Source organism: Coffea arabica, chromosome 7e, assembly GCF_036785885.1.
Source record: "Coffea arabica cultivar ET-39 chromosome 7e, Coffea Arabica ET-39 HiFi, whole genome shotgun sequence".
NCBI classification, from domain to species: domain Eukaryota; kingdom Viridiplantae; phylum Streptophyta; class Magnoliopsida; order Gentianales; family Rubiaceae; genus Coffea; species Coffea arabica.
Window position 1 is genome coordinate 13,422,151 of NC_092323.1, and position 18,538 is coordinate 13,440,688.

Sequence of the window (18,538 nt, forward strand, 5' to 3'; positions counted from 1 at the left end):
TGTGTTCTTTTTATATTTTTCTGGATGGTTGATAGTTTTGTGAGAGAGATATGCACTGAAGTCAACTTGAGGTAGAAGTAAGCGGGTTATAATGAAATTCAAGGTATATATATTTGAGGGGGTTTAGTGCATTTAGCCCTATCCTTTTCTTCTTCATTTTCTTTTTGTTTATTTCCCCTAATTACTAGTGCTTAATTTGTTTTAAATTTTATTTTTCTAAAGGAGTGAGATGAAATTTAAGAAGGAAGGAGAGGACATAGAAGTTGAATCCAAAACCTCTAATTCATGTAACCTTAATTCTTATTTGTATAAGTAAATGCAATTAGCATTGGACCAACAATCCATTTGTTGGTTGTTTTGTCTTTTTTATATTATATATTAGACTTTTATTCTTATTTTATTTCTCAAAAACAAAATTTATTTGAAATCTTTTATTAAATTTTATTATTCTCTAAACTCTATAAATTATGAAATGGATTTAAAAAATAATATATCACACAATTCATTTTAAAGGCAAACACAATTCCTAGTAACCTTTTGTACTTAAAATTCATAAACAAACTAGATAATTACACTTAGATAAAATTTTGTACTTGAAATTTGATGGATTACTAATTAAATTTAGATTTTGTTAATTCTTATAAGAATTAATGATTCTATAATAAATTAGACTCATTAAGCATTTACTATGGCATAATTTATTATAATTCTAATCATATAAAAAATTATGAAACATAATATTTAAATGTATTTAGTGATCCATCGGTTGGACTACTCACCTACTGGTTGAACCAGTAATCTATTGATCCACCTCTTTCCCCGGATTCCTCGTCGGATCGGGTTTAATAACTATGCTTTGGACTATAAATAGTGCTGTCCTACCACCTTATGAGGTAATTGACTAATCTCACTCTCATAACTCCCGAACCTCTCATTGTTTCGACTGCTAGCTTAGGCATTGAAGTCCCAACCCTTGTGTCTTTTATCGTTGTGTTCGCAGGCAACCGGTTTCGCTTTATCGGATTTTTGAGCGCACACGGGTGTTATTGGATCTTTGATTGCTAATGCTACGCCAACATTGTACTCGTCAGCCGTTCACATTCGTCGTTTGAGTAATGCCACCAATTTTCATTATTCTCGATTTGAAATAAGCCATTTCTGCCGCTTCTTGACAAACCAAACAATCCATTATAGCCTTGTCATAATTGATATTAAAAAAAAATGAAGCAAAAGAAAAAAGAAAAACCAACGCAAATTAAACCACAAGGCAGAATGCTAGTATTAAACTCAATAACCTTCAAATCTAAATAATCACTGCTCTAACTAAAAGACCAAGTATACACAAATGTCTTTTAAACAGCAATAACCATTGCGAGGAAACTTGAGTGCTTCAATACTCGATCACAAAATGGTAGAATTAAAGATAATCATCTCATTAGCATTAAGCTATGGGCACTAATTTCATGGAAAATTTCGTTCAGTAAAAAGGAAAAAAAAAGGTTAATGGAAGCTGTTCCCTAAGCTGGTAAAAATCCAGAATGAACTTCCCAGCGATCATTGAGTAATTATATAGGGTGGTTGCTCAAATTTCTATTAGGACGTGAACCTCTAATACTCAAGTAAATTGACATCGAACAATATGATTGCTTTTCTAACAGACTGGGATCGTTAGTTCTGATTAAACTTCCGTCACCCTATTGATTTTGGTTTTGGTTGGTACCTTCATCCCCAGTGAGATATATTGCATTCCTCCAAGAAATAACGTGACTGATTTTGGCGGGTTCATTAAGGAAAATGTAGGAGAAATTTTGAGAAATTTGGATTAGCTATTCACTGATTGTTTAGTGACGCTATTCACAGATGGAAGCATGGCATTAGTTCTCACAACTCAAAACCTTAATTTCTGATCCAAGATTTGGAGAAAAATTCACATGGTGGAGTGATGAACAAATGTTAGCATCACAAATAAAAATGGTACACAGGTCACTGTTGTATATCTAAAATCAAATTGAAGGATCACTGTGCTGTCTCTGTCTCTGTCTCTGTTTGGTCAGCCAAGGAGACTTTGCTGAGCCTACTGGGCGGCACCTTGATATCTTTATTTCTACCTTTTCTTCTGCTTCTTCCAAGGTGACTACCGTTTGAACCATATAGTGCTCTATGAGCCAGTGCTTTACTCAATGACGATTCAGGCCTGGTCTTGTTATCTTCCAATCTCTCAGGAGGGGCAGTTGTGTAGGAGGCATCAGAAGCTTCACTATATGGTTCTTTCTCAGAGGCCATTTCCTGAGGAATTGGAGACAAGAAGTATGAAGTTGTGATTGAAATTTGGAGTAATCCCCCCCACAAAAAAGGAAAAAAAAAAATGTTACTGAGATTTGGAACACCAAGGCCTGTTAGAAAGTACCTCTCGAGCGAGAGCTACTGGAAATTTATGCCTCTCTCCCAGAGCGAAGGGACAGAAGTACGTGGAGGTTACTTTAGTTGATAGTGCGGTAAAAAGGAGGTTGGAATAGTTTGAAGCAAAGTTTTTGTATGGCGGAAAAGACTTGGATGCAAATCCCCTTTTCAACGAATTACCTAAGATATACGTTTGTTCACTTATCTTGTTAACTGAGAACCTTGACAAGGTGACCAATTCATGGGGAAAAAGGACGAATCTTGTACATGCCTTGCTTGAAGGTGTAGACTGCCTCCATATCCTCCGGAATCTTCATCCAAATCTTTCTACTTAACAGGACTGGTTTTTTGTTTCTAATGTCAATGTAACAGGTGACTAGCTTTGCAATAAATTGGCATTCACAATTTACAGAAAGAGCTTAAGATGTTGATGACAATGCCTCATTACACTCTCGAGCTTTGCTAACATAAGACATAAAGATTTCTGGTTCACATAAAATAATTTAGTTCCAAGCCAAAGAACAGTGCAAGGCAGAGAGTATGTTACTTCGGAATTCCTTGTCATCGAATCTGCACTTCTTAGGATCAGTTTTTCCCTCGATTCCAAGCAATGCTTGACGCCTAACTCCAACATCAACAGACCATATTTACAGCATAGCCTTGCCTACATGTCTCCTTCACTAGGTACTTACAGAAAATTCTGGAAACATAGGCCAAAAAACAAAAAATCTAATATGTTTATCCTAGCTAAAACTGACAAAATCCTATAGCGTTCATTGTCTGTCGACCTGGTATTTCAGCTCATCTGATAGGCCAGTTATTTTCATAAAAGTGTGCAAAGAAAGACATCCTAGTGCAGGATAGAGCTTCACGACCATCTAAGAGGTGTATGGTTGCCTGTATATTCTGAGCTGCGTAACTTTGCAAATTTGTTTATCTTGCCGAGGCATGCTACAATGCAATGCAATGCAATACTGCACCTACAAGCTACAGTTTTATATACACACGTTTCATGTGCAGGAATCCAGCAATTACACCCCAAAATAATATCTCAAGCAGGACAAATCCCAATGTACCCCACTTCTTAGAATGAAATATTGTTTGGAACAGCCTCTCAGTGAAGTCAACCTGCACAGAAATAAAGAACTCAAAAGTTTATTCAGGATGAGCCCAGTATCCCATCACCAAAATTCTCTGTTCAAAGCTCAACAACTGTACATGAGCATTGATACAAATAAAGGCACCAGTTGCCTGAGAACACTTATCATGGGGAAAAAAAAGTAATGTTGAAATAACTGAATTACTTTCCTAAAGAATTAACTCAAGAAAAATAGACTACCAGCAAAAATATTGATTCTGCATTTCCAGTTGTTTTTCAGCACGATTAAATCAAGTTGTTTAATGCTGTCTGCAAACGAGTCTCAGATAGAATCTACAAATGCTACAAAAACTATACTCACACCAAAGAATACAGCTCATAGTGTAGTATTCTGTCCTCTATTACCGCATAAGTAACATCTCAGATTTTTTTTTTTAAAAAAAAAGGAACATGAAGTTGTTATACCATACTTAAAAAATGGAAAAGACCCACGGCAAAGAAGCGTCTAACTGAAAGAGACATACAAGGTTATTTTCAGGTGAGCGCCAGTAGAAACCCTGTAAAGCTGCTGGAAACAGGTCACAAGCAGCCAAAGCATAAGTTATGAGAGCGTTCATTCCCATCCACTGAAATATTACTGTTGGCTTTCTAATGCATTTCACATCAACCTGCACCAAGTATCATCAATTTAAAACACATGAACTCTCTTACTTTTGATGTTTTATGCACTGGAAAGTAGCTTATTTCAGACTTTATATCTAAATAATACTTCATTAAGTTTTATAGTGAGACTACATGTTACAAACATCCGTACAAGTCTCTACCAATACGCAACACTGACAAGGATTACATGGTAGTAGATGGTGCAACAGATATACCCAAACTTTTCTTCAATTTCAACTTGCATTTTGCCTACTACTGAAGAACTAAATAGCTAAGTAGTACAACTACCATAATTGACAGCATTACTAACTAAACCCCCTTGAGGATATTGACTACTCTTTTTGGTATGTTTCCAACAATTGTACTAAATTAAAAGTTGATATCAGAAAAAATGGACTAACTCTTAGAAAAGAGAAAATTCAACAATTGAACTTCAGCAAATAAACTCACAATATAAAAGATGATGGTTAAGAGAAAGCCCGATGCGCCTGCAGTGATGAACATGTAGCTCAATGTGTACAAGGGTTTAGAAAAAGGAATGCCTGAAGAAACGAACAATATGACAGAAACTTTTAATAAATTGAAAAAAATTACGAGATAAAGAAATGAACATAACTTATGGAAGAAAAGACCAAGTACCCAGAACTTCCAAACCAAATCCCAAGATTAGCAAAGGGATGGATGTTAAAAACCATAATTTCACTCTTTCCATCTCGCCCTGCAGCAAATAAGTCAATTATAAGTCAGTATGACACTTAGAAAAAGAAAAAATCAGTAACCCTAGACTACCACAAGCCCGAGAGAGCAAAAATGTTGCATCTTACCTGAACATGCACAAGAATGTGCCCATAATGCAATCCCACAAAACACGTAATGGCAGCCATCAAAGAACTACCAAAAATATTAAGATCCCATCACTTAACAAGAAGATTCTCCAGTAAGAAACAGACTGGCAATTACAAAAGAGCAAAAGCTAAAACTATGTCAATCAGTACATCTTGCGTGATGATGAAGACTAAAGATTAACAAAACAGAAAAAAATCCTCAAGCATGAACAATAAGAATGTAGTTATCAAAAATATTTTATGTGCAGCTGAAAGTTAAACTGCCTAAGCAAGTTGGTGAGACTAGTTCAAACATAATTTAAGCTTTGACTTAGGCCAAGGCAAGAGGTAAGAGGTAAGACTATGATTACCACAGGAACTCCATTTACAGTAGGTTGCGGTGCTTGGTTTCCTATGGTAATTAATGCTCTGATTATTGACACTTTCACGCAACATAAGTTGTACTGAAAGTTAAAACATAGGACAATAAACAAAACACAGATTGTAACCAATCTCACGTGCTTTTTCTTTTCTTATGATCATGTGCTATTAGAAAATGTAATGACCACCATGATAAAATTGTTCCATAATAATTTTGAAAGATTATGTAGTCTCTAACAAACAAAAGATCATCGTAGTTATGGTCAAAACAAAAGGCAGCTCAAGATATAAACCTTAGGATGCCCTCAGGGTCAAACGGAGCAAGGCACCATCCAGGAGCATCTGCTGGGAGAGGGCCATAATCAGGTGAGTTGACACTGCATTCCTTTAAGACAAAACAAGACAAAAATCAATACTTTGTTGCTGGAAAACTTCATTTAAAAGATAAAAAGAAATGTGCAAGCCACAAAAAATAAAAAGCTTCAAGGGAAAACCTTTGTTCTTCTGTATACTGGACGTTGATAAAGATGCTGTTGACCAAGGACATACCGATCAATCAAACCAACTGCATTGCAAGCAGGTTCAAGACTGCCCCTCACTCCACATTGAACCTAGTTGGAATAAATATTTTAGACTCACTACGTTAAGCAGGTATGCATAACCTGTTTTCCTCTCCCTTAACAGAAACAGGGAATCATCAAGAGAGAGAGAGAGAGAGATGCAGGGATCTCTTTCATATGTTTCTATTACAAGCAAAGTTGGGATACTTCAGCTTCCTAAAAAGTAATATCTTTGGAAACTTATGAAAACATGAGTGAGGACAACTTCATCAAATGTAAAATAGTCCTCCATTATATGAAAACACCAACTAGAATGGCTACAGAATGCTATGCTGTTACCATAAGTGAATCAACCAAAATTTGTTACAACAACTTTGTTCTTAGCCCTCGATTTCACTTAAGCTATCCACGTCTAAGATCAAAGAGTGAAGTGGATACGTTCCCAATAGGGAAGAGTCTCAAATCCCAAACCAGGAAACTATTTTTTGTCCCCCAAAATCTATCCTTCATCTGAAGGGAAAGCTCTTAACTTGCACATACTACCATAAATTTGACTTTCTATGCTATACAAACCAACACAGTTACCAAGTGTACCAAGTCATAAGCCATTAACTAACATTTCCACAAGTTTTGCAGCTTTTAGCTCTTTCTGACAAGTTAGCAGAGTGAACTCCACACAGATGGAAATTTAAACTACCAAGATCATTACTGAAACTAAATTCTGAAGGATAGTTTTAAACAAATACTTTACACATGATATAGCCCTTAAGCATATCCTATAAAGTATCTTCCAACCTGTCTCAGTGCACCCATAGTTGTCAAAATCGCGATCCGGATCGTAGGATCGTACGATCCTACGATCCGGATAACCAAAATCGATCCGGATCGTATGCAGAGTCGCAAATCATATTAATTTTTGCAGGATCGCATAGAATCGTAGCAGGATCGTGTAGGATCGTAGGATCGTAGGATCGGTAGGATCGTACGATCCTACAATTTTTTGGTAAATTTGTGAAATACGAAGCTCCATTTTGCAAATAAATGAAAATATTTATTGTATATTTATAATTTATCAAAGAATTGTAACCTTTAATTGCAATTAAGAGCTTTTGATAGGATCTTACGATACTACGATCCGATCCTACGATCCGATCCTGTGAAACTAAAATCGATCCTACGTAGGATCCCGATTTTACAAACCTTGAGTGCACCCCAAGCCCCAGAAATATCTGATAAGAAAATAGACACTTTTCAGTCATAGATAAATTTGCACAATCCCTGAATTTGTTGACTTACTGTTTGATTGCCAGATCTGTATCCAGGAATGGACTCAACCTTGAGATTAAGAAGTTGAAAACTCCAACTTGGGATATAAAGAAAATACAGCAATACCATGTACAAAGCACCAAGTAAGCTTGCAAGCACCCTGCACAAAATATACAAATTTATCAATCCACATGAAAATAACATCAGTAATGTAATATTAAAGATGAAGTTTTACCATTTACATAATCATGTGGACCAGACACATATAGTACTCATCCCACGAATAGAAATGCCTCTAGAATCTTACATTGACACTTGTATTCTCACAGCTTGTCTTTCAATCAGTAACTTAATCCAATGCCACATCAACATGAAGAATCTCAAAGGAAAAAAAAAGATTTCCCCACAGTATGGTTGTATTATCTTCAAACATTTTAGACATGAGTATGCTTTCCATTTTCTGATTATGGTAGTATATAGTCATGTATCGTTCTTAACTTTTAATATTATCAAATGCTCCTAGACAGACATAGGCTAGAACAGCCTTCAGCTGGCCCTTCAGCACTGAATCCAACCCAGGTACTTGTTGAAGGGAAAATATTCTTTATGTCATAGTTGAAATGAAGTTCATGACAAGAATGTTTCTTCACAATAAATGAGAACAGAGTGATATCAACAAACAGGTGACCCTAAAAAGGGTTAACCATCCTTAAACTGAAAACATTTTTGGAAATTTCAAGAAAGGTATAATACCGAATGCTTACAACTGGAAGTAGTATCTTCTTACAAATGTCACCACTGAATCGACCGCTACATTATTCACCAGCCAAATCTCCATAATCGAAGCCAAGAAGTACCCAATGGAGATCCTCTGCAGCACAACACAAACTACAAGATAAAACCTCACAAAGACTTGATATAGAGTCAGAGACATTTGGCCGAATTATTCAACCATACAAGCAGAAGATCAAACATGAAATCAGGCAAAGGTTGAGAAGATTAATAGTTATTGAGGCGCACATCACATAAGTGTGCTTAAAAGGAGGAAAGTAGATGAGTAGGTATCTTTGTAACATAACACCATCATCATGGAATTTAGAAATACTATTATCTTGTGTGAAGGGGATTTGCAGGATTTTAAAATGTGTTTTATACCAAATATCTTCCTTAGCCCTTATATGTAGCAATAGCATAACATGCTAGTCATTAAATCCTAAAAGCCAACTTACATACCTGCAGCACACCCATCCATCTTATCTTGCCAAGATCAACTCCATAAGTTAAATCATCACGCCCATGGAAATACCCACCTACGATTCCATCAAGTTATGTAAAATATGAAGTGTTAGTCCGGTAAAGAAAGCAAACTTGCTGTAATGGTGTATATTATTCTGTTTGCTATAAAACATGATTAATCAAAAATTCTACCAATAAACTTTGAACTTGACACTTAATTCATCTGATTTAAGCAATTACTAAGATAAGATGTGATGTCCTCAACTTCAGACTTAATTAATCTCCTTTTCCTCATTTTTTTTTCAAAAACAGGAAACAATCATAATTCCCTCTGTTTTCAAGGTTGCTCTTTTTGGTCTCAATGTTGAACACTTGATACTCAGGAAGCCAAAATCAGTGATTCTATTAAAACAATTTTGACTAGGAATTTATCACAGCGAGAAACCATAATGCTAGCATACACTTTGCTGAATTCATATATAATACAAATTTTACTGGGCTATGAGGTTAAATTGATTCCCAGTAGTAATGTCCTTGATACCCAAAGCCGGCCTAGATGAACAGAAGAAGCAGACAAGTGAAATCTTCCACCTAGGGAAGTAATTTTTTCAATTTCCTGCTAACAATGGCACAAAATTCCTGATTTAATTGAAGCATCTTTATCATTTCAGATCAACTGAAGACCAACTCACCCCGTATAAAAGAATTCTAAATAAACACGAGGGAGCCATCCCTGCTCTCTATCCGCCTCTGCTAAACACATTTTTTCGTGGCAGCTATTATTCCATAAAGAAAGCACATATGATTCAAAACCCCCAAAGCAAAAAGGAAGAGAGAGAACTTAAAGCAGTTATGATAGGAAGAGAATGGATGTTTTGTAGGTGACAGCCAACAAACCTTGAAGAATCAATCCCAAAAGGAAAAGCCTAATTGATCTGATTACAACTTTCTTCATTGCTTCAGGTTTGCTAGGTACTTTCTGCATTTGGAAAACAAGTTTTGGCACATCAGTATTCAAGAACAACAAGGCAACAACAGTAGAGCTGATACTCTTCTCTTTCTTTTTCTTTATTTTGTTAGAATGGAGCTAGTTGCTTAACAGTGTAGTAGTTAGGGGTAATTAAATAAATATTGATATATTTTCCATATTTAAGAACATTATTATTTTTATGCATATTAGCAAAATTCAAAATCAATGCAAGTCGATGTTCTACTATAAGAAACAGACCAAGGGGCTTCATCTTCTTCTTTCGACCTAAACCAACCACCATAATCAAATCTCTCATTCCTGTTCTTTTTTCATTCTTCATCTAATTATCCGGCCTCCTCTTCTTTGGCATGTCCTCCCCAACCCATCCCATCCCATCATCACAATACCCTCTTCTCTACTCCATATCTCAGAAGTCCACTCAATGTGAAAAAGACACAAATCATACTTTCGCTTCTTTCAAAGTTTCACAGCAAATGAGTTATGAAGTTCCACACCAATTAAGTACCATTAGGTGATTCTTCACCCAAGTTTGGTAATTAAGGAATGGGGAAGAGCACCTTGAAGACGAGAGTAACAGAAACACCAACTCCAAAGAGGAAAAACGGCATAACAAAGTCAGCAAGTGTCACTCCAAACCAAGGCGCGTGATTTATAGACGGGAAAGCTTTTCCAGCGTCGTCCACCAAAATCATCAGCTGCCAAAAACCCAAAAAAAAAAAAACAATATTTAACAACAAAATTATCAGCAATCCAAACCATACAAATGGGAAAAAAGTTTAAAAAAAAAAAAAAAGACGAAGAAGAAGCTAAAGAGGGTGAGCAGGTGAGGGTGGAATGGCGGTGAAATTGCAGAGACGTCCAGCTACAGTGAGACCGCGGAAAACGTCGAGAGACACAAGGCGTTGTTTTGGTGCGGTTGCCACGGGTGGTGTTGACCCGTCGTTACTGTCAGGCTCCTCCGCAGAGACTGAAGCGGTGATCTCTCCTCCTCCTCTAATCGCCGATGATCCTCTCCTCCTCGGAAAGTCATCTGAAGCACTCTGTAGTAGTGGCGTAGCTTCGCCGTCGTCGACTGCGACTGTTACCACCGCCGATGCCATACTGATGATAATAGTAGTATTAGTTTCGCTTCTCCGGTTTGACTTTGACCTTCGCGCGAACTACAGCTGCTAAAGCAGCAATACAAAAAAGGTTACAGACCAGCGGAGTGCAACGAATAATTGGAAAATGAGGAGTGCCCATCGCCAAGTAATCCATAACGATTTTTTTTAAAAAAAAATCTTTGGTTTTCTTTAATTACCGTTTAAAGTTTAATTTGGTAAATTAAATATTGATAATTGAATTTCGACTGAATAATCCGTAATTCCATAATACTTAAAACTCTAGAAGCAAGTAAAAAATATTGATTTAAAATAAATTAAGGCTCAAGAATAAATTTAACATCAGTATGTGATATTATTAAATAGTATATAATATCCTATCTAACATAAAATTCGATGATAATTCGGCTAGTAATCGGAATTTTAGAAATCAAATTTAATATTTATTCTCAAACTATTTTAAGATTTTTTTTAAAATTGGATATAAATCGGTTTTATCAATATCGAGATGTATATTGGATTGATCTGTCTCGTTTGGCAAGTGAGTTTTTTGAGTGTTTGTCTAAAATTTTACTGTAACTTACTGTAGAAGTTTTTAAAAAAATTTTTAAAGTGTGTAAATTTTTGAATATTTTAAAATGTATAGTTTAAAAACTTTAAAAAAATTTGTGAGGTTATTGTAGTTAAAATTTTTAAAAAACTTGTAACAAATAAACTTAACAAAAAACTTGTCTGTCAAACAAGGCCCAGTTTTCTTAGGAACTTTAAACCCTACAGGGATATTCCATTCTTTTTTTTCATTAAGTACTCCAGTTGGGCTCGATGAAAATGTTCTCTCCTTTCCTTCCTTACCCACAAACGATTGAAAATTTCGCACATCTCAAGTTTCAAGTTCAATTGTTGCAGTTGGTGGTTGCCAATTTGAGATTGACCCGTACTCAAATAGATAAATTTTTTGGTATCATTTAAAATTGTTATATTTGAAGACTTATATAAGAGTGCAACCGAAAAATCATATCATTTTGCATCATAAAATTTATTTTAGAGATCGGAAAACATTACCACCACATATAGATAGTTTACAGTAACTTTTACAGATCATTCGTCAACAGCAATTTTTTTTCCTCTGAGCATCCGGTATCCCTACCCTTTCGTGAGACTAATCCGGATTCGGTCCAGGGAGCGCCCCTCAGAGTCCAACTCTTATTCGAGGGTGAAAACTTGACCCAGAGCTTTTCAAGACGACACATGCAGAAGTCGAATTTGTGATCTTTCATTGGCATTAGTAACCTGCTTATCAGTTGCCCCAAGCTTAGGGGTTGGCAACAGCAATTTATCAGACAATGAAAGTTGAACTCGCATGCTTTCAAAACTGCAGGACAAGTAGTTGTACATTCTATCAAGTTAAAATATTTTGCTGAAGAAAACAATATTATTTTGCTGAAGAATATTTTCCCTTCAAAAGATTTTACAGCGTACCAAACTGACCCCAGATCTCAAGTAATTTCACGTAATTTGTTCGCATGAATTGATTCCAAATTAACTCCAGAGTTGAAGTCGATCGTGCTATTAATAAAAGAGGAAAAGTCTAGAAAGACAATAAGGTGGGATAATTAGACTGCTAGCATGATTTTTGATAAAGAACATCCCATTGTCAGCTGTCCTACCAGACTAAAATAGCTCCAAACGCCCGGTTTCTTTAACGAGCCCCGTAATCTTTTGAGCGGCAATGTTCAGCGTATCAAAGCTCTTGCAGAAGGCAAACCGTATATATCTGCTCTGGTAGCTAAATGTAGATGAACAGGAGCTTTTGTGAAAGAATCCGCTTCCTGGCACAGCTACCACACCTGCTTGTTTGATGAGTTGCTCCACAAATTCAACCTGAAATTGTAAAATTGATTAATAGCTACGGTCCACCCACCGATGAATCAATTGCTGTGATTTCTAGGGAGGTTATGTTGAAGGCATGCCTATTCATAAACGGACACACATGTCTCGACTTTTGGAAGACTGATAAGGCACAAGTAAGAATTTTTCAGAGGAATTACATAAAATGCTGAACGGGTTTCAGATCAAAATTGAAACTTCTGGGCGAAGATCAGTATTCAAACTACAAAAAATTTGCCTTGTAGAATATGGAACAAGCAGAAAATTGATCCATCATGCTTTCACAATGAGGTAAATAGATAAGAGTATGTGACGAGGCGCCTACATCAGAAAGAGTGCAACTCTCAGGAAGCTCTGCAAACACGAAGACTGAACCCATTGGCCTAAACTGCATTGGGAAGCCAACCTTTACAAGCAACTCATGAATGAAATCTCTTCTCGATTGATAGTCCTACGCATCAGAACAGATTTTATTAGGAACAGACCACAACTTCCAGTACGTACAAGACCTTGAAAAGTGAGATGTTGGATCTTACCCTTCTCAATGAATCAAAGTATTGAGGAGAACTTCTCAAAGCAGTCAAGGCTGCTTCCTGGAAAGGTGCTGGAGCACAATCTGTAACTTTTACATGGATGTTTTGAATCGCCAATGCAATCCTAGCCGGAGCAATCGCCCATCCAATCCTCCAACCTAAATATTCACACCATGACAGAGCATAAGTGCACATGTCCTCCTACCAGGCTGAGTAATAGTAGCAAGAATCAATGATTTAAGCAATTCATGATAATTCTATGCAAGGGACCCAAAAAATGGGGAGAGACAGAGCAGACCATCTGACTCTTGTCAACAAGGTAAAACAGCGGGCAGCAATAATGAACACCCAGGTAGGACAATCAATTTTTCACCTGTAACGCTAAAAGTTTTTGACAATGATGATGTCACAATGGTCCGCTTCTGCATCTCTGGAAGTGTGGCAAGTGATATATGCTTTTCATTGTCAAAAGTAATATGCTCGTACACCTGAAGCGACATTACAAAATAGAAGTGAACAAAATTGCAAAAGATGTAGAGGATAAAATAAAGTTGGTCAACTACTAATTATTTACTCGTGAACCTAGATTTCTCACCAATCTAGACACATGATATTATATCAGAAGCCATTGTCTGGTAATGAAAAATGTTTACTTACTGAGAAAGGATAAATTAAGAAGACAAATCATTTGTCAAAGAAATTCATGTAGACATAACTTTCAGTTGATTCAGCTATATCTGTGGAAAGTATAGAACAATAACCACGTAAATAAGGACTATGATTCATGTATAAAGTTAAACCAGTTTCTGTGGATATTCAAAAACCTCAGAATTCTAAAATCAAAATAGTAAAAATTCACAAGCACATAGCCCAAAATCATTTTGTACATGAAGCTCAATCAGGCAATTAGATATGCAACATAAAAGGCAAGAATGCCTCTTAGTGCCACATTTGTGCCAAGAAAAATCATTTTGTACATGAAGCTCAAATCAGGCAATTATAAAAGGTTATCATACTTCATCTGTAACAGCTAGAATATCCCAGGTTCTGCAAGCTCCAGCAATAATCTCAAGATCATCCTTGGTAAAAACTTTCCCTGTTGGGTTGTGAGGACTGTGCCACTTTGTATCAGTCTCTTTTCTAATGCAATACAGGATGCATGAATTCTTAAGAATGATGCTCAGTAATAACTGGTCTGTTTTGCGCAACAGAACTCTACAAGGCATGGTTTATTAGAAAAATAAATGGTTCAAAAATGACAAATCTGAATTTATTTCAGGTCAAATAAATCTTCTTGCACCACTGAAAACCTACCAACTAAGAAAAGAAATTCTTTTTCCACAGTCGTGTGGTGTGTTCTGTGAGGTTATTTAATTGAATGAACGCATACCTGTTGACCACTAGAGCTTTGGTCTTAGCAGTAAATGATTTTATAAATTTGTCTGGATCAAGTTTCCAGCATGGTGGATCAAGGGGAACATACACCTGTAGTTTATAATACAATGATGAGAAATCAATTGAGCACCATCAGTCCAAAGCTGATAAACCTGAAGGCAGAGAAGCTATGGCATAAATTACTCTAATTCCATATTTAACAATAGCATATTACTAATAACAATATGGGGAAGCTTACAGGGACTCCTCCGGCCAATCTAATACAAGTGTCATATGTCTCATATGATGGATCAAACAGTATAACTTCATCACCCTGATCAATTACTTGGGGGGAGAAACAAACAGAAAGATATTATAGATTTTAGCACCCAAGACTTCCAGGTTGACCGTTGTAAGAGAGAAATTACATATAGTACACTTACTAGCAAACATGGTTGCTGCAAAAGCCTCAGACTGGCCACAACATATAACTATATCTGTCAAAGGATCAACGTCTAGGCCTTGCGTTTGTTTCATTTTACATGCCACATACTCACAAATTCCTTGAACGTGCCTTGATTAAGATTTGAGACAACTTTCAGTGTATTAAGCTAGTACTGCTATAGTACTAATGCCAACCAATGAAATAGATTTAATAAAACAATAAAAAAAGCGACCTGTACTGGTTGAAGTCAGAATTGATTGCAGAAATGGCAGCCTCTTTGATGTGAGAAGGAGCAGGGAAATCCGGGAAACCTTGGGAAAGGTTGATGGCGTTGCAGCGTTGGGCAAGCAAGGATAATTGTTGTATGGGAGAGGGTGTTATCGTCTTGGTCACAGCAGACAGCTTCTCCTCCATGTCTAATATCTAAATCTCCACTGCCAGTGCCTGTTGGCTTAGCTTTACCTCACCTTATCAGCTTATTGTTCCAGGTTGGTTGCCACTGCAGTTTGTCTTGGTTCTGCCATTGAATAACTCTTTCTATTCCAAACACAACGTAGAGTTAGTTGCTTGCTAGTTGCTGCCACTTGGTGCCTGGTGCTCCTCCTTTGGACATTGAAATTTGTTATTATTAACTATTTACCATATTAACGAATCAAATTTATAGCTATGTGTTTTTGTCTTTTGGTTCTTTAGGTACTTTAAGCATAGGACACAATTTTTCACTTACAGTTACATCTCATAAAGATACGATACAACTGTTACATTTAAAGTTATAGCTATATGTTTGCTTTATTTGATTGATGCATTGTAGTTAGAGTCCACAATATTTCAGTAAATTCTTGAGGGAATTGGTTACTCACAAGTAATTGAATTCCAATTTTTAATGGATTTCGAAAAGGGTAAAGAAAACAGATAAAGGTTCATGACAGAAAAATAACCAAAGGTGAACATGTTAGAAATTAATAATCTAATGATAAAAACGAATGCAACAAACAAATTTTTTCGAGTACGCACCTTTTAGTCTAGTAGTGCTTGAAAACATCAAGAGCAATATGCTTCAATGTCTTCAGATACTACTGAAATTACTATTAATCTAGCCCTAAGAAAATCTTATCAATTTAGAATGTCAAAAGTTCAGATACATTGGCAACAATCGAAAGATACAGCATGTCTAGTTTTTATCTCTGATAGTACTCATTATTAAAGGGATTGCAGAACATTAAGTACTAACTTTAATTTATTAGAGACTTTCCAAGTACAATGCAACTAACAATTTAAGCTTGAAGTTAAACTCATGTTAATCGAGTTCGAGCAACTAGAAGATCTTGCTAAACCTGAGTTCATGTTTCAAAGCTTAATAAGCTGCTCCTCTTAAGAATACATCATGCAACTCTGACAAAGCCAAATATGTACAATCTAATCCACTTCTAGCCTATAAAAACACATCTTAAACATTAAAGCTACATTTGAGGAATTGAGGATTACGACTAGAAATAGGATGCCCGCTCATCCCGCTTAGAAAATTGTTATTTCAAATTATCTAGGTCCAGCTCTCAGGATGCCTACCCTTGCATATGTTTATTCTTGTGTTACGTCAAGACAGAATTGCATAAGCGCTAGCCCCAAAGAGTCCCAGACTATTTACAACATCAAACACGAAGACAACTCTGTTGAGTAAAATATCAGGGTTTAACTATAAAGTAGCATAAACTCAGAAATGACGAAACAAATTATAGTTCAACTCCAAAGATTTATTCTTTGCAAAATGGACTAACATAAAAGATAACATGATCATTCCATTCTCACAAAGACTACTCCCCAAGTAACCTCTGGCATTGAAAAATAGACAAACTGCAGAAAATCACAAACATAAGTAGGCACATTACATCCAAGAATTCCCAGTTCACTTCACTGCGTGAAATACTTGTTTGGATAGTAGATTATTTGGCCAAATATATTTGCTGACACCACCATTACAATTTTCAATACAACTTTTTATCTTCACAATTATCATTTTATCTCCGTACATCACATCATAAAGAGTGCTACAGTAATTATTCTAAATATATATTTCAAATAATACCCTATACTAACTGGGCTTCTATTAACAGTCAAAAAACACAAATTCTTAATTTCAGATAGCAGCTTTTCTTCTATGCTACGGAGATTAAGACCAGGAGCAATCAACTACAAATGCATGGACTTACAGCATGAGCAGGGGAAGAGGATGTCGACTTACAAAGTGGACAGCTTTACTCCTTATTCCGATCTCATTATTCTTTTATCGTCTTCTTCTTGTTCACCTTTTATCCCAGTTTGTGTTTCTATCAGTCTCGTACAAATAGATGATGCTGATGATAAAGCTTTTCACCTACCTGTCCTCATGCGACACCTTTCTTCTGGGTTAATTTCAGAAACCTCCCTTCAAGTTTCAAACAATTTCATTTGACTCCCATCAAGTTTAAAAAATTATATTTACCTCCCTTGACATGGTAAAATACTTATAATGCCTTCCATTAGGTAGACAATGTTAAATTTAAGACAATAAATTTGTAAAACTAAAAACAAAATCTATTTTTCCGTCTCTTATCTATTTTCACTCTTTTCGTTTCTAGTTAATACGACGTCTTTTTATTATCTTCGATTTTGTGGATATTAACAAACTGAAATTACAAAATCAACAGAAAGAGCAAATTATGTGTTAAACTAGAAGAAAATGAAAAGATTCTTGGATGTAAGTGCAATGAAGAAATTATGACAAATTACACATCTTTAGCTCTTTTTCCTATTTCAATCATCAATTTCATTATTGGATGAGATGTAAATGCAATAAAAAGAAATTGCAGCAAATAAGTAATTTTACAATTTTGCGACGATTAATATTCGAACTCTTGGATTGTAAGGGGCAACAAGACAACAAGATAAGAAACACAAGTTTAACAGCAAAAGGAGCAACTTAAAAAGGAAATTAGTAGAAGATATTATAGCAAATCATAATAAATTCTAATATTAAAAGGTACACTTATAATTCATCAACATAATTAATATACTTTTTTCTTTGTCGCAACGATAGGATTCCTATAATCTAATCTAACCTAATCTAGAGAGAAGGGGAGGGGACTCAATGTGAGTAGAAACTCCATCGAAAATGACCAATGAAAATCGTCACATAGTGTGACTTTTTATGGGAGGCAAGGTTCGAACGGCCTAAAATATTGAATATACCCTCATACCTTTTTAGTAATTGGGATTTTCAAATTTCAATTACCACAAAATTAGTTACTGTTGCGTCTTAGCCAGGAGAGGATGAAGAACAAAAGTATGGTTTAGGCCTTTAGGGGACTTCAATTTTTATTCCTTTTTTTTCCCCTCTTTTATCAGTGGATTAGTTATTTTGCCGTTTTTATTCCTTTTTTTTTTCTTTTTCCTTTACCCTCTGCATATTTCCATAATAATCAATTTTTTTTTGTTTATGATTTTCAAAATGGCCTCAATTTGGTCATACAATATTGGCGTTGCTATATCATTTTCAAATGGGCCTTGACTTGGGGTCTTGTAATATTTTCCTTCATCATTCGTGTAACATTTTCTTGAAATGAAATTACTCGTTAGTTTGGTTTTCAAGGTATTGAACTTTGGCAAGTGGCTTGATTTTCAGGAAATGAAAATTTTGAGGAATTTGATGAAGACACGAGTGAAACTTCAAACAAGTCAAAATCAGCCGTAACAAAACTATCACCATAGTTCACCTTTGAGTTGAGAGGGAAAAAAAAAAAAAG

General features: G+C 35.7%; 2 protein-coding genes across 4 annotated transcripts; both read right to left on the reverse strand.

Annotated features, from left to right (window-relative positions):
• Nucleotides 1-2,777: 2,777 nt before the first annotated feature.
• LOC113702337 (uncharacterized) lies at nucleotides 2,778-10,651 on the reverse strand. Its single transcript, XM_072059353.1, has 12 exons — nucleotides 9,978-10,651; nucleotides 9,327-9,408; nucleotides 8,427-8,503; nucleotides 7,958-8,064; nucleotides 7,224-7,353; nucleotides 5,862-5,978; nucleotides 5,661-5,752; nucleotides 4,987-5,053; nucleotides 4,802-4,880; nucleotides 4,613-4,704; nucleotides 4,024-4,167; nucleotides 2,778-3,528 (listed from the first exon to the last, which is right to left on the reverse strand). Exons 1-12 carry the CDS (start codon nucleotides 10,110-10,112, stop codon nucleotides 3,388-3,390), a joined length of 1,263 nt encoding a protein of 420 aa, XP_071915454.1. The 5' UTR covers nucleotides 10,113-10,651; the 3' UTR covers nucleotides 2,778-3,387.
• A 1,281-nt stretch (nucleotides 10,652-11,932) lies between these two features.
• On the reverse strand, nucleotides 11,933-17,115 carry LOC113701096 (uncharacterized). 3 transcript variants are annotated; one of them, XM_027221594.2, is made up of 10 exons: nucleotides 16,999-17,115; nucleotides 14,992-15,362; nucleotides 14,758-14,888; nucleotides 14,574-14,659; nucleotides 14,331-14,425; nucleotides 13,957-14,053; nucleotides 13,314-13,428; nucleotides 12,944-13,098; nucleotides 12,733-12,858; nucleotides 11,933-12,401 (listed from the first exon to the last, which is right to left on the reverse strand). In XM_027221594.2, exons 2-10 carry the CDS (start codon nucleotides 15,171-15,173, stop codon nucleotides 12,192-12,194), a joined length of 1,197 nt encoding a protein of 398 aa, XP_027077395.1. In that variant the 5' UTR covers nucleotides 15,174-15,362; nucleotides 16,999-17,115; the 3' UTR covers nucleotides 11,933-12,191. The 3 variants fall into 3 exon arrangements, with proteins under 3 accessions (XP_027077395.1, XP_027077394.1, XP_027077392.1); XM_027221593.2 differs by having other exon boundaries at nucleotides 13,957-14,080; XM_027221591.2 differs by having other exon boundaries at nucleotides 13,957-14,080; nucleotides 16,967-17,103.
• Nucleotides 17,116-18,538: the final 1,423 nt, after the last annotated feature.